The sequence below is a fragment of the Huiozyma naganishii genome, chromosome 12 (genome assembly GCF_000348985.1).
Source record: "Huiozyma naganishii CBS 8797 chromosome 12, complete genome".
Taxonomy (NCBI): Eukaryota; Fungi; Ascomycota; class Saccharomycetes; order Saccharomycetales; family Saccharomycetaceae; genus Huiozyma; species Huiozyma naganishii.
In genome coordinates this window covers 138,751-162,715 of record NC_035933.1, presented here as the reverse complement: position 1 = coordinate 162,715, position 23,965 = coordinate 138,751, and the positions used below count along the sequence as shown (strand labels likewise).

At 43.5% G+C, this 23,965-nt stretch overlaps 8 protein-coding genes across 8 annotated transcripts; 4 read left to right on the top strand and 4 right to left on the bottom strand.

Moving 5' to 3' along the window:
• Positions 1-6,910: 6,910 nt before the first annotated feature.
• PAN1 (actin cytoskeleton-regulatory complex protein PAN1) lies at positions 6,911-11,128 on the top strand (the record flags this gene model as incomplete). The annotated part of the gene is made up of 1 exon (XM_022610680.1): positions 6,911-11,128. One exon carries the CDS (start codon positions 6,911-6,913, stop codon positions 11,126-11,128), a length of 4,218 nt encoding a protein of 1,405 aa, XP_022466952.1.
• A 303-nt stretch (positions 11,129-11,431) lies between these two features.
• KNAG0L00850 (bifunctional 4-hydroxy-4-methyl-2-oxoglutarate aldolase/oxaloacetate decarboxylase) lies at positions 11,432-12,148 on the top strand (the record flags this gene model as incomplete). The annotated part of the gene is made up of 1 exon (XM_022610679.1): positions 11,432-12,148. The coding sequence occupies one exon, from the start codon at positions 11,432-11,434 to the stop codon at positions 12,146-12,148; it is 717 nt and encodes a 238-aa protein (XP_022466951.1).
• Positions 12,149-12,280: 132 nt separating this feature from the next.
• Positions 12,281-12,658, bottom strand: NTF2 (Ran GTPase-binding protein NTF2; the record flags this gene model as incomplete). Its single annotated transcript, XM_022610678.1, has 1 exon — positions 12,281-12,658. The coding sequence occupies one exon, from the start codon at positions 12,656-12,658 to the stop codon at positions 12,281-12,283; it is 378 nt and encodes a 125-aa protein (XP_022466950.1).
• Positions 12,659-12,974: 316 nt separating this feature from the next.
• SEC3 (GTP-Rho binding exocyst subunit SEC3) lies at positions 12,975-17,054 on the top strand (the record flags this gene model as incomplete). The annotated part of the gene is made up of 1 exon (XM_022610677.1): positions 12,975-17,054. The coding sequence occupies one exon, from the start codon at positions 12,975-12,977 to the stop codon at positions 17,052-17,054; it is 4,080 nt and encodes a 1,359-aa protein (XP_022466949.1).
• Positions 17,055-17,202: 148 nt separating this feature from the next.
• Positions 17,203-17,930, top strand: TMA20 (translation machinery-associated protein 20; the record flags this gene model as incomplete). Its single annotated transcript, XM_022610676.1, has 2 exons — positions 17,203-17,294; positions 17,396-17,930. The coding sequence occupies 2 exons, from the start codon at positions 17,203-17,205 to the stop codon at positions 17,928-17,930; spliced, it is 627 nt and encodes a 208-aa protein (XP_022466948.1).
• A 109-nt stretch (positions 17,931-18,039) lies between these two features.
• PAC2 (Pac2p) lies at positions 18,040-19,554 on the bottom strand (the record flags this gene model as incomplete). Its single annotated transcript, XM_022610675.1, has 1 exon — positions 18,040-19,554. One exon carries the CDS (start codon positions 19,552-19,554, stop codon positions 18,040-18,042), a length of 1,515 nt encoding a protein of 504 aa, XP_022466947.1.
• A 247-nt stretch (positions 19,555-19,801) lies between these two features.
• Positions 19,802-21,376, bottom strand: NUG1 (RNA-binding GTPase NUG1; the record flags this gene model as incomplete). The annotated part of the gene is made up of 1 exon (XM_022610672.1): positions 19,802-21,376. One exon carries the CDS (start codon positions 21,374-21,376, stop codon positions 19,802-19,804), a length of 1,575 nt encoding a protein of 524 aa, XP_022466946.1.
• A 230-nt stretch (positions 21,377-21,606) lies between these two features.
• On the bottom strand, positions 21,607-23,529 carry YND1 (apyrase; the record flags this gene model as incomplete). Its single annotated transcript, XM_022610671.1, has 1 exon — positions 21,607-23,529. One exon carries the CDS (start codon positions 23,527-23,529, stop codon positions 21,607-21,609), a length of 1,923 nt encoding a protein of 640 aa, XP_022466945.1.
• Positions 23,530-23,965: the final 436 nt, after the last annotated feature.

The following is a 23,965-nucleotide window of genomic DNA, read 5'->3' as shown; positions in this document are numbered from 1 at the left end:
ACGACGGATCTGAACGACAGGCAACTGTGAAGCTTCCAAACGAGGCTACACTTTTTCCCTTTTGGAACGTTCCAGGCAAATTTTTCATTTCCTATTTTGGTCGAGAATTTTTTTGCTCGTTGCGCGCTGTGCGCACCTTTCTGTGCGGCACCCACTTCCTCTCTCATTATCCCACTCTTTGCCTGGTTCCCATTGCCTTGACCAATTTGTTTGGTGGTTGCAACCGGAGACGTTTAAACGAACGGTTCAAGATACAAGGAATTGAACGAAGAGGAATTGAGGAAAACACGTTAGCCAGTTTGTTTACGCGAACCGTGTTAGGAAACCCTAGCGGTGGTTTGCTTTTGACACTAATCTGGAAACAGAAATTTTAGGGTTCTAGAACCTGCAAAGCTGTACCCCACGAAGACCAGCCCTCCAATTGTTCTCGCGCGTTGTTGTTTTTTTTGTGGTGTCGTTCTTTCCATTACCAAATACCGCGTCGCGCTCGTTACGATACTCTTAATGAATTTTTGGTCAGTTGACAAGAGCCGGGGACAGGTTCTCGTTTAAAACCACGCGTTTCCGCTTCGGGTGGAAAGGCATCATTTTAACGAGCGGGCTTTTTGTTCCTGCTTCACTATACCCTCCCCCTTTCTCAGGCACAGTTAACAAATTTGACAGAGTTATGCAAGCGATTGAAAGCTACAACGACTGGTCTCAACATCTTCTCTCGTAATCTAGTCAAAGCTTCACTATCCAACTTACTCTTGGGAACGTAATTTGAATTGAGACCCCAAGAAGCAAGCAAGAAATGAGGGAGGATGCGAGGACCCGTAATTAAAACCGAACATTTCTATTGTTTGTCGCGTTCGTGGAACCGGACATATCTTGAACTGACGCACTTGAAGACGGCGGGGGATGATACTCGTATAGCGTCCATAGTGAAAAAGGATGGATGTCTTTGCTCTTTTTACTAAATATAGTACACTTCGTATCGTCGGCATAAATTTTCCATTATTGAATTCTACATTGGGAACTAGTCCAGAGCTCGGCTTACATTCATGCTCTGAAACACTTGGAGCAGTTGACGTAGCACCGCATTTTCCAACAGTTTGATCGTATCCTACCCAAATGAATACGTAAATAGGGGATACTGCGTATAAAGGGAGTATTCCTCTTCTACTGTCATTTGAGATATACCCCCCCAAAAAAAGAATAGAAAACTATGTCTTGAGTTATTGAGATCAGTTGTAAAAAAATAAAAAGAAGACAACTTGAAGAGAATGTTCTTAGGCTGACAGATACAGTTTTTCCCTGCAATGAATCCCGTCGTAGCTTTTGTTAGCTCTTACTGCTTTCTTTCCAACTATTTGAGAAAGTTCCAAGTAGATTCTGATGTGTTGGGATTGAACCCTTGTATATGTGTGAACCCCATGCTGAGCTTACCTGTACCAGAGAGACCAAATTACTGGAGAGGTCCCTCTTGTATAGGTAGCATACAGCGCATTGTAGTATTCCAGCTTCAACTGAGGAGGTAAGCTTTTTACCTTACTTGTTTGTTTATTATCTTCTAATTAGTCCCCTGTTTATGCAGAGGACTTCTTATAAATCCTTTCATTCTATACATCCATCAACACGTCTTACACACAAGAAAGTCACAGTCCTGGGTAGTAGTATTCCTAAAGTTAGCTTTTATTGAACTAAAGTATATGAGCTGTTTTGTATAGGTGTTTAAATCACTTTAGGTAGTTTTTTGTAGATATACTATTTCACAGCTCCTCGCAATATAGAGCATATAACAGAAGTGGATCAAGTAAAGTTCCAAACTCCTTAGGTTTTACATGAGGATACGTCAAGCATGTTTGTACTACTTCAAACCGAAAGCTTCACTGCACTTCGTTATGATAGCTTTTACGTATGACATTTAGGATCTACTTTTACAATTTGTTCGAAAGTTCAAACTTAGTTTTATCCAAAATGAAAGACTCTACCCTATCAAGTAAATAACGTTGCAGTTAATGTTGAGTTCTGTTTCTGTGTGAATCGCTGTTGTATTAGTGACTGTCACGCCACTCTATAAAGTATCAGTTACGCATAGTGGACACGCGGTGTTCACCATCTCAAACAGGGTGCAAAGTGATTATGTTCTGAATCCACAACTCAACAGTAAAACATAAGGAAATTGCTGGATGTAGAACTTTTGTAAGTTGTTATGTTGACCACTGCCTTATCGAGGGTGGAATTTAACATCAGGAACTTTTAGGAATTTTAGCAATATTGTTTAAATGGAAAAGATGCTTCTAATGTCTTGTAGCAACCAACTATTGAAAGACTTTTCCAAACTAAGATATATACACCATTCTCGTAGGGAACATTTACCTATTGAGGACATTTCAAGAGCAAGAACGGCATCATTAATATCACAAAATAATATGGTTTCTATCAAGTTGACAGCCCCAACCCACAATCCAGATGTGCAATAAGTCAACCACCTTCCACGTTTGGTTCTTATTCTCTTTGCAAACATTCCGCAGGGTCTGTCTAAAAGCACGAAACAAAGTGTAGCATCGCCATTCTATTCGTGGAAACTGTAAACTTAGTAAGAGTACAGGGCAGACCTCTGCGCTCGTGGCACCAGCAGACATCAGTGTAATGCAGCTCGAACCGTGTAAATAGGAATAGCGCTTAGTACAAACATATATGTTTATTTTGTTATAGAAAGGAACAATCCGGAGTTGCGTTGACTTTAGTGCCCGGGGTGGTAGCGGTCCCCCAACCAGCACCAGCAGCAGGACCAAGGAGAAGAGCTTATGACGTGGCGACCTTAAAACAGTATCTGAAAGGAAAGTGTACATGAGTTCTCGATCAAATGTGTCACTGCTTTGTGCGGAGTGCTGGCCCTACCCCCCAAGGTAGGAACACCCCGCAGTCGAACCATCGTCTGTCTTGCTTTAGGAATCAATGCCGCCAATACCTGACCACCCTCGTCAGTGGGAGTTAACCTTTGGAGTTCAACAGGACTTTCAATGAAACAATCACCACCAACTTTAAAAGCATACCGCAATAGATCATATCTGTGATGTGATAGGAATATGGAAGAAGCGTGTTTTAGATCAAAGTGGAAAAGAGAAGAAGCAACCACTTAACACGACAGTAGGAAGATGGAATAGAGAGAAACCATTACTACCGTAGGAAGAAACAAATGACAAAAGAAGATTGTTCGGAAGGCAACCAATTGTACATATGACCAGTACGGACCAACTTCGATTCATTGTCCAAACCAACATGGAGTTGTGCAACAGTATTAAAACAACAACCACCACAAGTCCCAAGTGTAGCGACCGCGAACAACCATGAGGTATTCTGAAGTGCCCCGGTGTGAAGTTCAGGCACAGCGAATGTGGGTCCTCGGAGTGGAGGAGGCGGGAGCTAAGATATATAGGGTTCCATTACGCCGTGTTTGCCAAACCAGGAAAGCGGGGGTGAACGGCAAAGCGAGTAGTGGCCAGCTACAAGCTAAATCGAGCACCCAAAATGGCCGGTGGATCGTGGCCATTTAGTCTGAAGATACTTGGTGTAACGATCAAGCAGACTGGGTTTGGGATACATAGCAGCATTCCTAGTGTGCACAGGCATTTGGAGCCGTGAAGTTCAGCACAGGCTAGGATGCACATTGACGATAGGGTCGAAGGTTGAAAAGCTGGGAGTGCCCTTGTGTGCGACACCGAGGGTCCGCGGTACTCGGAAGAACCAACAACCAGAACCGTCCCAGACCCAGCTTTGGGAAATGGGATCCGTATTGTGCACAGCCCCAAAAAACACAGTCCTCAGCCTTGAGAATCAAGCGCAGAAGCCGAATTATCATTTGCCATGCGTGCTAAGCACACTACACCCGCCGGCGGATGTAGAGCAAGAGATGTCATGACTATCTCAGGCTCTTAGTCCACATGGAAATGATAATCTGTTAAAGGCAGAAACCGCAGAAGAGAACAATGGATGGGGAAACACAACAGGGATCACAAACACAAAGCTGGTCCTGGGAAGGCCCAGAAGTCAGCACCTCAAAGGAACGGACCGGAAAATCGCCAACTAGCAACCAAAGACTGGGAGACCGGTATATACTTTGGGAAGATACCATGTTGGGACCATAAAGCGTTGATGACGCGAGGATCGATGGCCCGAGGGTAAAACTTGCAGGGAACGTACCAGAGCAGAACCAAACGCGTGGAGTGCGTGAATCAATGGTCTGACGGTATTGGAAACATAACTGGAGCAGCTAGTTGAGAGAGAAGACGCAGGATCGAAAGAAAGCCCGCCTCTCCGCAATGTTCAACGTCCGATAGAAAATGGCATACGAAGCAGAGGATAGACCTAGAGCGAGTATTCGCAGCCGGAATTGTTGTGCCACCCTTAACACCAAAGAGATAAAAAATGCATGATAGGAAATGGGTGGCTGGTGTACTGAGAAACGTATTAAACCAAACCCGACAACTAGAACGACAAAAGTGGTGAACGAGAATGATCAATGGAACGGAACCCCAGAAACCCTTTTACAATCCAAGGATTTAGTGTAGAATAGATGGGAAAGATTGACACAAAAAGTGTACAAAACCACATATTACACCAGTACATCACATACGCGAATAGCCGCTCTTCCAAACGATATTTCTTAACTATGGCACATAGTTAAGGGAGATCTTAAGTATGGGGCGGCACCAAACCGGGCCCTGCGGACTCGACACCAGATGTGAGTGGTATCAAAGAGTAGCCTGTTTTTGTGGTGGTGCACGACCAAAGTTTGTTCCCTCAGATAAGGGCGATTGACGTAGAATGTAACCCAAACATACTTTTGTGTCACAAAGTCGCTTCATCAAAAACGGTCTTGTAAACGTGTAACATATCTTGAAATATGCTATCTTAGTGCCAGGAAACACAACTGTAGTCTTGTTTTTCCCATAACTGTTTTGGTTTTGTCATGACGGTTCCTTCGCCAAAAATGAAGCTCCCATTCATGAATGAGCCTCAAAGTCCCCCGCTTATTGATGCAAACGTGTTGGCACATGTGTTGGCGGTGGACAGACAGTGAATTTGTAACCGGATCTTGTTTTCGGTGACCTGGTCTGGTCCTGATTTGCTATCACTTTCTTTACGATTAATGTACCACTGATTTGACAGCAGTATAGTCATTTCTTGAGTATTCTGGTACGTTGAAAAAGTTTATATCATGATTTACTGAGGTATATATGGTGATTCTTGATCCTCTGCTCTCCTCATACTTAACGTTGTACATTGACATCACTCTATACGAGAACGCGGTACTTAGTCAATTTGGGAGTATTCATCGAAGAGGTAAGCTAAGACGGCACGGAATAAGCCATGGGGAGAATTGCTTGGCAGGAGTGAGCTACATTTACTTTAATTGTCGAAGGAAAGGCTGTCCAGCAATTTGTTTCTTTAGCACGAAGTACCGTCTTATTGCATTGAACCCTTAAGTGATGACTATCCTGAGTGAGAGGGAGGACTCAATTAAACTTCACAGTAGACACATAAGAAACGCACTGAGCTTAATTCCTGTCCAATGCCACTTGTTATTTATGGCCATACTTTTTGCTGAGAATGCAGTGTGTGCGTGTATGCCCCACAGCTGCTCATTTATGGAGCCAATAGAGATTTCCAAAATACACAATTTTTTATAAGCGGCTAGAGAAGATTGTATCTATATAGTTGCAGCCATGTATCAACAAGAAGGTATCAAGTATAGACAGATGCAATAAGGACAATCGTGATTAAGTTGATACCAGCACTACTCTGCAACTGACAAACTTTTTGAAATCAGTGGCGCAGTTTCAACTTGGCCGTTTTTTATGTTATTGCTTCCAGCCTGAGCCACTTGCTAAGAAATAGGTATGAGTTTTCAGAAGTTATCACATAAGTACCAAGGAAGGTAAACATAAACCCTCCTTTATTGTTCTTAGACCTTTCGTTGATGGTTTACGGCGATTAAACAACATCCCCATTTCTCATTTCATTATCTGATGAAAACGAAATCGAACCCTTGACAATATATGTTGTAGACATACAGGGTACAGAGAGGATATCTAAGGAAGTTTTGTACCATTTCATAGTACAGACTGTAAGTAGTAATTCATGTTAATTAACTATGGTTCCTCTTTTGTATTATTCAATCGGTAGTCCACTCTTATCCGCGTGGTGACATTGGAAAATAGCGTCTTGCCTTATCTGGTTAACCTCCCACATAACCATCATACTTGATTGAGCGAAGGTTCTTAAAAGCAAATACCTTTGTCCAGAAACAGCGCCCATTTCATCATTGGGTACTACACCTGCTACAACAGCAGAAATTTAATGTAAGCTCTACGATCACATACAAGAATTTTTCGCACATATTCCTTTGAATAGTAAATATGTGAGTAATTCCAGTTGATTCTTTCTTAAGCTCTAGTACAGCCCCCCCAACTAAGAGGAATATTACTTCACCCAATTGTATATGATAATCGCTCTCGCAGCTGTTTCCCAAGAATAAAAAGAAAGCGATACTTAATTGGGCCCCTTCTAGCCCCTACGAAAAAGCACTTTATACAATTTTAAATCTCGTAAATGTTCTGTAATAAGGAAGATAGAATAAATCGAAGGAAACTGTTATTCAGCAACTTATCAAATAGCACCGTGGTTTCGACCACCATTCAACTGTTTCTTGAGAAACTCCAATAACAACCACTCATATCGTTTATGCTGTGGATCAAATCAAAAAAAAAATAATTGCTGAAATCTCCCTATCCTTTATAAATCGTTCAGAAAGAGAAAAAGAAGAAGAAGATAAAAGTTTTGAACTGGTTTTACATGAATAACGGCTCACGACGGAGTTGGCATTACTGTTTCTTGTGCCTCAGGTTTGCCAGATTTGCAGATGTACAACCCGTACCAGAACCAGGGACCACCCTACCAGAATGGTAGCCCTTACTACCAACAACCGCAGCAACAAGCACCCCAACAGGCTCAGCCTCAGCAACAGCAACAGCAACAGCCACAATTCATGAATATGGCTCCAACGGGCCAGCAGACTCAACAGACAGTCCAGAATTTATATGGTGGTATGCAACAACAACAACCTCAGCAGTCCGGGTTTGGCAACAATTTGACTCCAAATGTGTCCAATCCTCAAATGACAGGCAGCTTTTATCAACAGCAGCAGGGGTCCAACGTAGCCACCCCAACTGGATTCTCAAACCAGAGTCAAGATATTGGCCAATCTCAATTTCAAACAGGGATGCAGCCAATGCAACAGCAAGGAACTGGATACTTTGGGGGTATGCAAAACCAAGGCCAACAAGCTCAAATGCAGCAACCTCAGATCCAACAACCTCAGATCCAACAACCTCAGATCCAACAACCTCAGATCCAACAACCTCAGATCCAACAACCTCAGATCCAACAGCCTCAGATCCAACAACCTCAGATCCAACAGCCTCAAATCCAGCAGCCTCAAATCCAGCAACCTCAGCTAACTTCCCAAACGTCTCTACAACCGCTGTTACCACAACAAACAGGATTTTATATCCAGCAATCGCAGGTTCCACTAGAGCCACTGAAGCCCACTGCTACTGGTTTTGTTAACTCTTTTGCGAACAATGGGGTTAACAAAGAGATCAAGATTCCTGCAATGAGATTGTCTTTCATCACTGCCAATGATCAGGCTAAGTTTGAAACTTTGTTCAGGTCTATAGTCAAACCGGGATCAAACACCATTACTGGATCAGACTGCCGAGCCATTTTACTGAAATCAGGGTTGCAACCCTCTCAATTGGCCAAGATCTGGGCTCTTTGTGACACGAGCAGGGCCGGTGAACTACTATTCCCTGAATTTGCGCTGGCTATGCACCTGATCAACGATGTTTTACAAGGTGATTCAATCCCATACGAACTAGATACTAAGACGAAGAATGAAGTGTCCAGTTTTATTGATGCCATCAACGTGAGTATTGCTGCAAGTGCTAATGCGACCAAGACTCCATTTGACGAAATGATAACTGCGGGTATGCCAGTTATGCAGCCTCAACCAACAGGTCTAATGCCACATACCAGCTTTGGGATGCCATTACAGGGACAGATGACTGGCGGGATGATGAACCCTCAATCCACAGGTTACATGCCGCAAACAAGCTTCGGTATGCCAGCGCAGGTTACTGGAGGACCAGTAATGGGCCAGACTACAGGAGGACCTATGATGGCACAAACAACGGGCGGTGTAATGATGCCTCAAACATCGTTTGGAGCCCTGAATGCACAGCTGACAGGATCTAATCCCATGCAAGCCCAGATTACTGGTGGGTATGGTTCCATGGCCCCGAACACCACTGGCGGTATGATGATGCCTCAGTTATCTTTTGGACAGGGTTTCAACCAACAGCAGGCTCAGCTACAGCCACAAGCAACTGGTTATTACCCACCATCCAACTTTAACCCCACAGTCCCTCTTGTTGCCCAAAAGACTGGTTTTGGTAATAATGAAATCTACTCCCAAGCTAACTTTGTGAACCAAATGGGAAACAATAACCAGGTATTAGCGGAAGAGGAGGATGTAATTACTCCAAATGAAAAATCTCTATTTTACAAGATATTTGAAACGTATGACACGAACAATAAAGGTGTACTAGACTCCCCAACAGCTGTCGAAATCTTCAGAAAGTCTGGGTTGAACAGAGGCGACCTGGAGCATATTTGGAATTTATGTGACATCAATAACAGTGGACAGTTGAACAGACAAGAATTTGCACTTGGGATGCACTTGGTGTATAGGAAGTTGGACGGCAAAACTTTACCAACCAAGCTACCCCCAAGCTTAGTTCCACCAAGTACTCAGATTTTGGATAATTTGAAAAGCCAGCTGAAAACATCTAACTCCATCAGTAACAACAGTTCCTCTAAAATTGATGCTTTGAGCTACAAGAACAACGACGATGCGGATACTTTACCTAATTTCAAAAACCGGCGGAAAGTATACTCTTCCAAGTCTCAAGAAGAGGTAAACACCCAGAAAACACCAACTGCCACAGCATCCGTTGCCTCTTCCGAAAATATTGAATCGAAGTACCCTGCGATTAATCAAGCTTCCTTAGCCGCCGCAAACCCAGTCATTGAACAAGAACCACTGAAGAAGCCAACATCCCAAAGAACATCTCAATCAGCCGGGACGACTTTGCAAGATGAGCTGAATGCAATCCATTCCTTATGTGACAAGATTGGAAGTCCTAAATTTACCACTGCTGACGACAATTCTTCCATTCCTGGTACCTTGAAGGAGAGATTCTATAGTATCGTTTACAAAGTTCCTTCTCTATTCTCGGATATTGCTAAAGTTGACACCGATATTATGAGTGCAAAGATTGAATTGTGCAAATCTCGGAATCCAGGTGGAGAGGGCACGGACAGTGAAAGAAGAAAAGCCCAAAGCAGAGCTCTTTTAAAATCAAGAATGGCTGCTCTGACAGGTAAATCCGTCCCTGAAACAGATGACGGCAACTCTTCCAGAAATGAAGAAGAAATTGCTAAGATCAGAAGTGAGAGTTCGAAGAATTTGGAGATTATTGCGGACATCAGGAGCTCAATATCTGATATATCTGCGTCGCTCAAGTCATCACTATATGGTAAGAATATCGGCAATGATAACTCGAGCTTCCAAAGATGGGAGTTTGGCGTTGGTCTGGAGCCTGAAGTCCGTAAGTTCATTGAAAGGCTGAATGCAGCACACATCTCCTCTGCTCAACAAAGTGCATCTTCTACGGTCGATTCTAGCGCACCTTCCACACCCTCTTACTCTCAGTTCAAAACATCAGAGGATAGAGCAGCCTACCTGAAGGAGCAAGCGCAACAGAGGATGAAAAAGAAACTGGCCAAATTTGGGTTGGACCGCCGTCCAGGGGGTCGGTCGAGAAATAATTCTGAAGTGTCTCACAAAAACGTAGACTCCACCCCGTTTATAGAAGAGAAGAACGATCACTCAACACCGGTCTCTACTCCTCAATTGATTACAAAACCTGTGCAATCTGGCTCAGTAGAACGGGTGCAACCAGAGGCACAGGATGAGAGCGGTAGTGAAGATGAAGAGGAAAAGCAACTAAGAGAACAGCTGCAACAATTGAAGTTGAAAAAGACAGCCGAGAAGCAGAAAAGAAAACTTGAACTACGTAGACAACTCGAAGAGGCCAAAGCGGAAGAAAACTTGTCTTCACCTGACAAGGCCAAACCTGCTGAGAGTACAACACAAGGTGCTCAAGACAGAATCAGTAACGATAAGCCGCAGTTTCCAGTGAATGCGGCCCCCGCACAAAATGCTGGTACCGATAGGCAGAGAAACCCCTTCTTCAAACAGGAGCCAGCGAATTCCGCTACGTCGTCTTTTGATGCTAGAGCAGCGGAGGCGCAGAGAAGGATACAGAGAGGACTCGATGATCACAGTGAGGACGAATGGTCCGATGACAACGATAAAAGTGGGAACAAGGTGGCGCCTGCCGCTCAAAATGCCAATGCGAATGCTGCATCGTCTACTGCAACCTCTCAGCCTGTCTCTATGGCACCATCTGTTCCCAAGGGTCCTGATTCGGTAAACCATATCCCACCTCCGCCTAAACTGGACACGAAGGACGATGGTGATGACGATGGGTGGTCTGATTCCGATCATGACGACGGTAAGAATGCACCTTTACCACAGACTGCAGTTCCAGTAGCTCCACCCATCCCTAGTGGATTTAATGAGCCGGCGCCAAATGCTGATGCCGCAGAGACAGTGAATGTATCGGTCCCCGGTGCTGCACCACCTGTGCCTGTGGCACCACCATTACCTTTTGTCTCAACCGATGCGGTCCCACTTGCCCCACCTCCACCTCTAGTGTCAGACGTGTCTGCACCAGTTCCAGCTGTGCCTACACCACCTCCCGTGCCAAACATGGGCTCGAACATTCCAGGAGGGATACCACCGCCACCACCTTTACTCTCATCAACTGAGGGAACCAACGAGGCTAACGATGATGACGCAGATCTATCCATTCCCGAATCTGTTTCCTCTGACGAAGAGGATACTCAAGGGCCACCAACTACGGGGATACCTCCTCCACCACCGTTGCCATAGCTTCTCCTTCGGCACGTCTCGCAATCCCTGAACAGTGCTGTTATTATGTATAGTCTTATGTAAATCTAGAAGTCTTAACCTACAAAGCAGAATCGATTATGTCAAATAAGAAACCCAGCCAATAAGAGTACCTTAGTTTGCGTATACAATGTTTTATGCGGATCTCAGTAGAAAATTTGTCACTTCCGTAAAGTCTCATATAAGACAGATAGGGTTGCTTGCAGCTCAAGATATGAATGGGGAGAGCGCACTTGTGCTGCGGTGGTTTAAGATAGTAAAACGTAACGTTCTTTTGCTGCGAAAATGGAGGACGACGCAGCTTGTCAAGAATTGGCGGAGTTTACCACCTGTGATATCAGTGACGGACTATTGAACTTGTACGATATTCCAACGGGCGGCTACTTCCCCAACTTGGTTCAAAGAAGTAAAAGCGGGAGCGACAAGACTACTGTGGGAAAGGCATACACTGTTCTTTTTGCGCCGGTCGATGATCCTAGAGATACGGTGAACTTCATCGATGAGGTGCCCGCTGGCTCAGTTATGGTCATAGCACTGACGCCACCTTTGCAAAGGGATGTAGCGCCCTACGTCAAACCAACCGTGGCTGTCTTTGGTGGCCTGATGGCTACGAGGGCGCAGCATCAAGCATGTCGAGGGTGCATAGTGTTTGGTCGTGTCAGGGATATGTCTGAGTTCCGGGACCTGAGTTTCCCAGTGCACAGCTACGGTGTTGGAGCCTGTGCAAGTAAGCTGACCGTGAAACCAGTAGCAGTCAACGTTGACTTGGATATGCTCTGTAGCGATTCCGCGGTCCAGACCATCAAACCAAATGACCTCATTGCCGCGGATGAACACGGCGTTGTCTCTGTACCTCACGCACTTGTCGATACGAGCAAGCTGATCAGATACATCCGCAAATCAGTGGAGGTCGACGAGCAAGTCGCCGCCGATATCATTGACGGCGCCCCGGCAAAAGAGTCCCAAAAGCAGCGCAGAGCGGTACTGAGGGATTACTTATAAATGACTGTTGTTTGCTAAGCCAAATAGGTTAAGCTGACATGTTTCTTTTTATATTCTTACTATCTTATATAGGATTGATGTATAACGCAGATTGCCACATCGTAGCTCTCTTTCTGTGTGACTCCCTATCAATCAGGAAGAGTAGTTCAAACGGAAGATATCGTTGAAAACGTAGTACGAGTTACCATCTGGGATCAAGTGGAACACTTGGGAAAACCGTTGAGCGTTCTGTTCCTCGTCAATCAAAAGATCACCGGTGATCATGACAAGGACATCGCCGTTCGCGGATGCTGGCTGAGCATCCAGCGTTGTGATTCTGTGCGAGACTCTTTGGAAGGGCAAAGAGGTCAATTTCTCAACAATCGCCTTGGTACCTTGTAGCTGGGTCGTTTCAAAAGTTAGCATGGACTCATCTCTGTACAAGTTCCCCAGCTGGCTTCTGTCCGAATCGAACTGGTTGTAGTAGAATTCGGTGAATTGTTGGGCTAGTGCATTGAAATCCATAGACATTTTTTGGTACGACGAAATGGAATTGAAGTTCGTGAGTCTGTCAGAATAGGGAACGGCAGGGCACAGAGAGAGGTAAGACAGGTCCCGAGATTCCACACACGCCTCTCGCTCATTACATCTTCTTCTTCTTTTTTTTTTCTATCCTCGAAGGGATTTCTGAAATATCGCTTCTGACGAAAGTTAGGGTTATAATCTCAAAGTTGATATTCTTGTACTTCTCTTGAGCTGTGGGACTCTCTTGTGGGAGGTGGATCTGTTTCACACAGCGGTTGCTCCAACGGTTAGTGGCTAAGGGGAACCCGCACATTCTGAGAACATGAAAAGTGTTATATCTCCGTTTAAGAAGAAATCGCACAGCAGACAGTCGTCCCGGGATGAGGGTCAGTCGCACTCCTCCATCCACATGAGGACGACTTCTGCATCGAGTACGGGTGCCCCAAAGAGCAGCGACACTATCCCTCCCGTGACTGGCTCGACTCAATCGCATAAGAGGACTACTTCTAGGTCTTCGACATCCTCTCAAAACTCTAATTTTCTGGCGGAGCAGTACGATAGGGACCTTAAACGTATCATATCATCCTGTTTTACAAAACCGGATTCCAAGAAGGGTACTCCGCCTAACAACTATATAACTCACGTCAGAATTATAGAGGATGCAAAGTATTCGAGTGTAAGACCAGGCCCTGACTCAAAGTTGGAATATAAAAAGAAGAGAGTGCTAATCCTGAGTTCCATGGCAAACAACCCGAAAAAAGTTAGTTTGCATAAGGCGAGGGAAAACTCTGATGGTACCTTCCAGATCGGAAGAACATGGGACTTGGAGGAAATAGTGAAAGTTGAAAGGGACACGGAAATTCCAGAGGGATTCTTACTCACCATGGGGAAAACGTACTACTGGGAAACAAATTCCCCTAAGGAGAGAACCGTTTTTATTAAAAGCTTGATTAAGATGTACAGTCAGGTATTCGAGGGCCATGTGCCAGAACTTGTTAATTGGGATCTTTCAATGTTTTACCTCGACGAAAGGAGCTACTCGAGAGCCGTCCGTGGTGCTAAAACAGTATTCAAATCGGTGGTCTCTCCTACCACTGATAGAATAACCCCGGAAATAAGTGGTAATGTGGCGGATAGTTTCCAGACGTTCGAGTCGTCTGTTCCACCGCCTAGAAGCTCTTACAGAAATAGTAACGATATCAAGTATTATCAGAATGAGGGCAACTTGCAAATGAACAGGGATTCACAACCTGAGGTGCAACAACACTTGCTTGAACGCCAAAATCAACTAGAAAGAGAGAATCAAAAAAGAGCAGAACAAGAACAGATGAAACAACAGGAAATGGAGCAGCGTCGGCAGGCACAGGAGCTGGAATTGCGTAGACGGCAAGAGATGGAGCAGCATCGGCAACAGGAGCTGGAATTGCGTAGACAGCAAGAGATGGAACAACGGCGACAACTTGAAGAACAAATTCAATTCGAAGAGCAAAGGAGACAACAGGAAATGGAGCAACAGCGCCAACGTGAGAACCAAAGGCAATTAGAGGAGCAACAAGAATCATTACGCCAAAGGGAGCTCAAAAGACAGGCTGTAACGAGGGAACAGGAACAGTTGAAAGGAACACAACAGAACGCGAGAGGACCAGCTCAGAACTCGCTAGAAAAGGCTCCCTATCAGTATAACCCTACCATAAACGAGGTCAACGAAAGGCTCACTCCAGAACAACTCAATATTCCACCGACTAGCGCAAACGGTGAGGAGTACAATGATATTACTGAATCTTACATGGGAAACGATGCTAGTGCTGGCGTGCAGAAACAATCAGACAGCGTTCTAGAAAACATTAATGCAATGTTGAGCGACAATATGCAAGAGGAGAATGGATTGCCTGCTCCCATACCTCTCACAGAACCAGATTTGAATGACAGCCTGAACAGCGAAATTTCTTACACGGAAGCTGTCCCATTACCCGAAGAACCCCCAGCAGAGGATGACTTCAATGCCCCTGTGGATCTGAATGCCCCCTTAGAGAATCAGGAAGTAGTTGCATCGAAACGGGCAGTATCGCAACCAGATGACAGCGAACTGTCTTTCGAACAAGGGGATGAAGTCCGGTACAGCGGGAACTTCACACAAGAAGAACCACACAGATACCACGAAGTATCCACAATACAAGAAGAGGAACACGCGCTTCCTGACATATCAGACGACAATATCAAGGCTACTGCTTCAAAGGGATCCAAACGTGTGCAAATTAAAGACGAGGAGCTACTTGAAACGCTGACAGATATCAATTGGGAATTGGACGATGATGCTGACACCCTGATCGACAGACTTAATGCCAAAATGATTGAAGCAAATCACTCTTTCAACAAAAATATCATCACGCTCCAAACTATTGGGCCGGAATTGGTGCCTTACGGAGAGAGTGTGGAACAAGAGTGTTCTAAAATGAACCCTGCATTTTCTCTATTTTTGATGGAACTCAACAACTTCTCTCAGGATATCAAATATCTGGAAATCCAAGAAAACGGTTTGCAGATAGAGAGTGCAAACAAAAAAATGCTTTGGAATACACTTTCGGACCTTTTGAATACCGTTTCTTTGGACGAGGACACATTGAAGGAGCTGCTGAAGTGTTCAATACGGGAACGTAATTTGCCTTGGATGGAAACGCAATTAAGCCTGCTTTCCAAGGCTCTGGAAGCTATCAGTGGCGAAGCAAGTAAACAGGAATACACTTTAAAAGACATGGAGGCTTTGAAAAGAAGACGTCATTACTATGAAAAAGTAACAGAGCTGTTTTTAGAGCGCCTCGTAAAAGAAATGGGTTCACTTTTTGCAAATATTAAAAACGATGGGACAACAAACGAACAGTTAATCAGTATTCTTCAGAGGCTTCTTGTGTTTTCCTCGCTCATATCGTTCTGTAAGGGGATCGATAAACAAAAGTATAACTTAATCGTGGAAAAATGGAATAAAAACATACAGGCTGTGTATTCAGGGATGTGGGGGAAAGTTTTGGAAAACGTGAAGCAGATTGCGAGTAGGTACGAGCCCGAGAAGGGTATTGCTCAACAACAGGGAGCAGAGCGTCTTTTGCAGCAATGGCAGCGCTACAGGGATACAAGAAAAATCACCACGGAGGAGCCAATGTATATTCCACTACTGGAATCCATTACCAGTATGCTAGATTTTATTCAGCAGCATTGCGCAGTTTATCAAAACTTTGTGACGATCTTTTTCCACATATCTTCAGACATGACTTTCAGCGAATATGTTGCAAAGTACAAAGACCCGAGCTCCAGAGTTGTGCCACTCGATGCTATTCAACAAATGGATTCAAATAGAGAGTCGGCGATTGCCGAGTCAAAGATGGTATCCGAAGTGTTCCGCCATATTATTTCCGAGTTGGTCACTTCATTGAGCGATTTATCGAAAAGCAACCAAACAATACAGCCATCCATCATGCTGCTACTTGAGTCTAAAATAAAACGTTTGGAGTCATCCAACCAAGAATTTCTATTTGCTGCATTCAAGAAGATTCACGAACAGATGAAACAACTGTGGTCCGATTTCATAGATAGCCAAGTGCTCTACATTGAGAGAGCAGTCACGAATAACTTCAACAAGGATATTTTCCCCGTTGTATATGGACTGCCAATATTTGTAAAGAACGTACAGGACTCTTTGATACACACCGCTAGGACAGCAAAGGATAGCGATGTTGGCATGGCCGAATCAAACGTGCTCAAGTTAAACTCTTTCAAGAAGTTGGCTGTAAATGTTGTAAATCTGCTGCAGAACGAAGAGAACGCGGAAACATCTACTTCTCTGGCAAAACCAACCATATCTGCTAGCGACCTTAATAAAACGAGAACTCTTCTGATGAATTACAACTGGCTAATTGAGCTTCTTACTGCCATGAATGGCCCGGTAGGCGGCATATTCGATGATGCAATCCAAAACAGCAAGAATATTTTTGAGAGTGAGAAGGATAAATATGCAAACTTCATGCTTCAGGATACCATGCCAAAACTAAAATCGTTTGTGGATGGTGCTACTAGGGTGATGGAAACTACTGTAACGGAAAGAGCGAACCCATCAACATGGGGGGCTTATAGTAAACAGAACCTACAAATTATCTTGAACAGCTACTCAACCCAAGAAGTTAAAGTGCTTGTTAGAAAACTTCACAAGCATCTGCTTGAAGATGCTTCTACTGGCCAACCGGAGTCGATGAACATGATTTTGTGTGAGAAGTTATGGTCGTGCTTGCAAGGTCAAACAGTGTCGCTTTACCTGAGATTATACACTCTACTGGAAAAGTACTATAGGGGACTGCATCCTAACTTTTCGAAGAACGATATTATCAGCGCATTTGAGGAATACAAGAAGTGAAGCTCACAGTTAATATTGAAGACTCAGTACATGTAAAGGTATATACTTGAATTTAGCATTGGTGCCTGATCTCTACGCTATTCTATAATCTGTCGAAAACCCGAATTATATTTGAAGGCAGAAAAAAAATTGCACGAACGAAATTTAAATGGGTTTAAAAAATTTAACTGCCAAAACGAGCAGCTTACACGAAGCCAACCTTGACAGGCCGACCCTCATAAGCGCGAAAATGTTCAGAAAGTATGTAATCTAACACGGTTCAAGAGCGAATCTGCTATTTGATAATGCACAATTCCATCATTATAAGGTAGCTACTAACATTCAACTTTTTTCTCTAACAGATTCTCCAAAGAAGACATCCATTCTCGCTCTAAAGTGAAATCTTCCATCCAAAGAACTTTGAAGTCAAAATTGGTTGCCCAGTATCCATTGTTGGAACAAGTTATTGATGAATTGATACCCAAGAAAGGTCAGGTGGAGCTGATCAAATGTGAAGATAAAATTCAACTATACACCGTTGATGGCGAGGTGCTTTTTTTCCAGAAGTTTGATGAGCTTATTCCATCTTTGAAACTAGTGCACAGGTTCCCAGAAGCCTATCCAACAGTACAGGTCGATAGAGGCGCTATTAAGTTTGTTCTCTCTGGTGCCAATATAATGTGTCCAGGGTTAACTTCCCCTGGGGCTAAACTACCTGAATCGCCAGGTTTTGAAAAGGACACGGTCGTTGTTATCAATGCTGAAAACAAGGACAGCGCGCTAGCAATTGGTAAATTGATGATGAGCACTAACGATATTGCAGAAATTAATAAAGGTCATGGTGTTGAATTGATCCATCACTTAGGTGATCCATTGTGGAATTTCAGCATTGAATAAATTGTTAGGCTTTCATCCTTTTTTTAAACTGCTAGGATTGTAATTCTCGGTTATACACATACGATGAGCTCGTTCCCTCAATATATACAAACAGTTGTGCATTGTAAAGTCATTGGCGCCCCTTTAAAATAGTATATACTATATCTCCAGAATCTAAGAAAGAGTTATCTAGACTGGAAAAATCCTTATCAAGCACCTCAAAATCGCTCTCACCCAGCGTGCGAAGCAATTGGATCTTTGCAATTTTAGTACGTAATTTCGAACTTATTATCCCCTTCAGTGACCTTAGTGTTGAACCACGTAGTACGTGAATGAGAAATGAGCTACTGGATTCTTTATCAATGATTTTTAGTTCAATGAGTTCGTCTTCTAGCCAAGACGTAACAGGACATCTACCTTCCTCATATGCTTGGTTGTTGGCAAAGATTTTACATTCGGAAGGTACCTCATCACAAGTAACAGGGCTTTTCACGACCTTGGAGGCAACGTATAGTTCTGCATTATTTCTCAGTTCCTCCGTTATATCTGAACCATCTAATATACTCAGCTGACCCATTCTAACCACTGTTTCGTATAGCATATCTTCCTCATCGGCAATGCTTCCTTTTCCCGAGTATAAGGGATTATCAAGAATCTTCAAAGAGATAAGATCAGTGAATATAGAGTTAAGTTTGCCCAAAAGTTCCCAGGTTGTTATCTTGTTGCAGGTTAAATCCAGGTATCTTATGGTGGAATGATGTGCTTTATCAACGCTCTCATCGCCAATCAGATTGCTTGAAAGATCAAGGTTTTGTATATTTGAGGAAAGAATGTTTTTCGGTATCCACTCAATGGCATTACCGTGAAGTATTAAGTCTTTTAACGTTGGAGGCAAAGTAAGGCCCGCGAATGCCTCGCTAGTTAAATCATTCATACTGACATCCAGCAATTCAATGGAGGGAAATACTTCAAAAAGGTGTGCTATATCATTATCTGTCAGTGTACAAGAAATCATGTACAGCCTTTTGACTTGCGGGAAACTTTGGTTTCGGGAGTGCAAATTCCACTGCGTCTGAAACCTATTGCCAGAAAGATTCAGTTCTTCTGCTTGAGTGCATAATACAAGGATCTCAAGCACCAGCTCCAAATCAATGAGAAGGTTCATCCCAATGTCTAGTGTTTGAACCTGCCCACAATATCTCGCAATCTTCTCTCTATCCGTAGGGTCTCTTGATATCACATTAATGCATTGCTTGTTCAACGAAATGGTGTTCAAAGACTTTAGCTCATGATTTCGAGAATCCAGTTGTTCAAATCCACAATATTCTACCTCTTTCGACCCAAATGCTAACGTGCTATCATGTCCAGGACAGCTAAAGTATGTGTTGAAAAGCGCTTCGAGGAAGGAGTACGTAGGGCAGGTATCTCTTAAAAATTTGGACTCTTTGATAAATGAACCTGAACCAGGACAAGCTGTTTCAAAGTATTTTTTGCCGTCAACAGAACCCGAATTTTTACCGCGCGAAACGTTGTCCCATTCGACACCATACACGCGGACATCTGGCCATCTATCAATTATACCTATGTATCTGATGGTGCATATATCGTTTTTGATTTGAAATCTCTCACCAATCGCAAATGGCATTTAGCATCCATGCACTAGGTGAACTCTATTGTGAAAGGTCACTAGTAATTCTCCGAATCTCATATCATATAGTTAATGGAAAGATAGAGGAAATGTCATCGCAGTTATAATCCCGTCAAAACGCGCTAACATTTGAAATCAAAAAAAAGTAAATTGACAGGGTTCACGTGCCTAACGGAAGATGGAAGACGCATCTTATAATATACACTGTAGGTAGGTTGCGGATATAAACAATTATATATCACAATTACTCTTCCATGGCATCCTCGCTTCGCGACTCCTTGATTGTGTTGTCCAAGTTGCTAAATAAGGCATCAAGATCGAATTCCTTTGACCATTCAGAAACGATGGTTGTCTGCTCGACCTTTTCAGGAGCATGAGAAGCACCACTCCCAATAGAGCTTTCTTGCTGTTTCCCTAATTCTTCAGCACTCTTTTTAGAAGCATTAGGTAACACCCATCCAAGGAATTTACCATCTCTCCAATCATTCAACACAGACTGACCGGCACTGGCCAGATTAGCAATACCACCTTTCCCCAGTCTGCCTCTTTTCCGTGCCACGTGGATGAGAAAGTGTTTTGTAAATGTATCAGCATCGTTTGCTGGAATTGGAGGAACTTCGTAAAATCTCTTGAAGCTATCCGTCATTTCATCCGATTTGGATAACCTCTTAATCAGCAATAAGACGGAAGGATATGGATCAACAATATATTTTGGTGGTAAAGCGCTGAGAAGGGCCAATTCTGCTTCCTGTTCTGTCTTACTTTTACTCTTCCCCTCAGAAGGGAAGCAAATACCAGGGGAATCCAAAATTTTCAGCTTGCTATCAATTTTAATCTCTCTCAAAGCCGTAGTAACACCGGCCTGATTCCCAACAGGGCACACCTTGGAGTTATTCCCCCGACGGGACGTTATAGCGTTAATCACCGAGGATTTACCAACGTTAGGATAACCTATGACACCAACAACAATAGAGCCCTTCACCTTCTTGTTGTTCGCATATGTTTTCAAAGCTTCCAGAAGTGCTTCAGCAGTGGCTGATTGGGTGAGTTTCTTGTTGAAAGACGACGAGTTCGTAGCACCAGGAGCGGCTCTCAGTGGGATGGTTGGGAAACTCGATTTCAACACATTCATCCATTGCTCTAGAACAGATGGAGGAATCAAATCGACTTTATTGAGAATGAGAATGAGACGTTTCCCTTGACTCTGCAGAACTGCTTGCTCGACTTTTCTCGATCTGGTTCCTTCAGGATCTCTAGCATCTAGGACATATAAAATGACATCTGAGGCATCCACAACAGTTTTGAAGATTTTGTCATAAGCTTTCCTTGACTTTTCTAATTCGGAAGCACCTTCTTCGTCTTCTTCAAGGTCGAAGTCAATGTCATAATCCACCACATCTAAGTCCTGAGAACGGTTCCCATCGGTATTCGAACCCTTCTTACCACCTTGGTACTCTGCAGCAGCTTGCTGAGCAGATTCGACCAATGCTGCCATCCCATCAACCTCCTCTTCGAGATCTTCCTGTGCGGGGACTGTTTGGCCCAATCTCACAGCCTCCTCTCTCGCTTGTATCTTCTTTTGTTTCTGCAATTTCTTCATTTCCAAATCTTGTAGTCTCTTAGCTTCAATTTCTTCCAAAATCTTAGCCTTATAAGGGAAACTGGCAGGGATACCAGGATCCTTCTTATTTTTGGACCTCCAAGTTGGATCGGTTTTAGATTGCTTTCTCTCCTTCTTACGCTGAGCGGTGGCCTTCTTTTTAATCCCCTCTCTCATACGAGTGGAGGTTCTCTTGGATGTACGCTTTCTAACTCTCATGATTGCTGAGTTAGTGTTGCTCTCCCGTTTACTGCAATAGAGTATACAAGCGATGACTTGAACAGACCAGTTCAATATGAAAGCTCATCGCAAATTTGATCGCTTTTTTTCCCGTAGTTTTCCTTTTCGAAGTTTTCCCAGAAAATTTTCATGTTCGTCGGTGACGATTTCATTGGCGTTATTGCATCGTACTCAAAATATATAAGAGGGTACCATATGTAGCCGACACTTTAAAGACCACTGTGAGAACCACGGTCCTGTAGCTTATTGAAGTCGGCCATAGAAAATGCAGGTTTAATGCCCCTTACAGGGCGTGTTGCTCCAGCCCTCTCTGAATGTGCTCTCTTGGCACTGCTCTCTCCTGTGCTAGGTCGTCCCTCCCGGTGGCCATTAAAATCGAACATACTTTTACTCCTAGAAGGGTAAGACGTAGGTTGTCTAAAAGAGTTTCCACCCTCGGATGACGGTCTATCGAAACGTCCTTCCTCGACTTCCGATAGCATTTCAAAAACTGTTGTTGTCGAATCTCTCCACCTCTTGACGTATCTGATAAATGATTCTATGGCTGCAGCAAACCTGGAGATATGAAGATTCCGCCATTTAGACTTGTTCGATTTTGACAGGTGGAAAACCACTGTACCAATTATGAACAGCGGTATTAGCAACTTGAACGATAATCCGAATATGCCAGAATTACTTGACCCATACGGATCGACAGTTCCCGATATAAAGGTTTTCCCAAATTCTTTTGCTTCTATTTTGCTCGGCACAACACCAACTCTAACGTTTTTATCCCCAAGTACAACTTGTCCTGAAGCATATAGCAGTATTCTCCCTAGCGTCCATGACAGCTCCGTATCGTTGATCCTATCCAAACTTTGAAACGTTGGATGATCTTCCTCTGGAACTGCCTCGCCAATTGACTTGGGCATTTCGAATCCCTCATGCAATACATTCAAAATCCAGTTACTCTTGAAGCAGGAATCGATGAGGAAGTCATCAGGAATTGAATTGTAGGCACCCTTTTTATTGTTTTCTAAGAGGTCTTTCCAGTCGCTGTTACAAAAGTTCTTCACGTTTTCGCTGAACTTCTCAAAATCATATGCACCTCCAAGTTTGAATATATCATTAGGAACGTACCAATACTCAGAGACACCAACAAATTTGTCTTTGGAGAAGTCAATTCGTGGAGTGTGGACACCATTGAAGAGACACGGTTTGTCCTTACAGGGTATATTTTTTAGAAGCAAAGGGTAAATCGATTTGGTACATTGATCAAAATCACCTAGACCGATTGCAGTGAAACTCATCTTCTTAAACTTAAACTCGTGCTTTGAACCCTTGGGCATACAGGGATCATAAAGTTTCCGGGTAGAAAAATCATCATCGTCGTAGCTGTTCGTATTTTCTGGCAGTGCGTTAACAAGCTGCGCCCAATACCTCTGCCTCGCTTGATTAGCTCCAAAGCCAAGCCAGGTGCTAACAAATATATCCCATTCTTGAACATCACCGTTAACACTCTTTAGATACACAGTGGCTATATCCTCTCTGTGTTTCTCCACCTCCTCTTCGTTACTTGGAACAAACGCAATTTGTGCTGAAGCACCACCCATGTCCATGAATCCAAAGGTAAAATGGTTGGAGCTTGATCTGTGGTAGTTGTTGAAATGGTCTGCCAAATAATTCAAGCTTAGCCATCCGTAAAGACCCTCTGTTTCCCCGTCAATCACCTCTATTTGAGAATCACAATCATTTATAAAAAATTTTGTAGATTTCTTGATCCCATCACATAAGTTCTTCAAAATAAGCTTGCGTTTCTTTTCCTTCAAGAGTCGCATACCCGCTGTAGCTTGAATAAATATTGGTGTGTTCTCAATTTTGTTTTTGGGAATAATATCTTGTGCAAACTTCAGTAATGGTTTGATGTGATGTGAGAATGCTTTGTTCGGTTTGTCTTCAAAAGATGATAATCCTGGATTGGTCTTCGATGTCCAATCTTTCGACTGCTCAATAGCAGGTACAGAGTGTAACTGGTCTTCTGATATAGTCGAGGAAAGTGGATTGACCCATCTGTAGACGTGTATTCTGGAACCAGAAGATCCCGCATCAATCACCACGCCATATTCGTAGTCGTCATTCTCTGGCGCAATCATAGAACGGATGACAGCTTAGACAGTACTTTTTGTGGAATTGAACAGCGAGAGAAGCGAGCGTATACACAGGTGAACTGTTTTCGTGACCGCTACTGCTTTCCGACTAGTCCCAGGTGCACGTTTATTTGTTTTGAGCATACTTTATTGGCTTTCTCGCTTTGGGCAACTTTTGGCAAATCGATGCGCTAACGCGTAAATAATCATCTTGTACGGATTTTTGAACGTACGAGCGAAGTGCAAACCACCGGGGTGTCTCGCAAGTACAAAGTCTCTGTCTGGGACGTTGCAGCACTATCTATTCCATTATTTAGTACTACATCAATGGATTAGATTTGGTATTAAGCAGTGACGGGTGCAGACTCATGGAAAGCAACGGTATTAGTTATTTCGCTGTTAATTGTTGTGGACAAGAGCCCCAATAAGTGATACAGCAGAT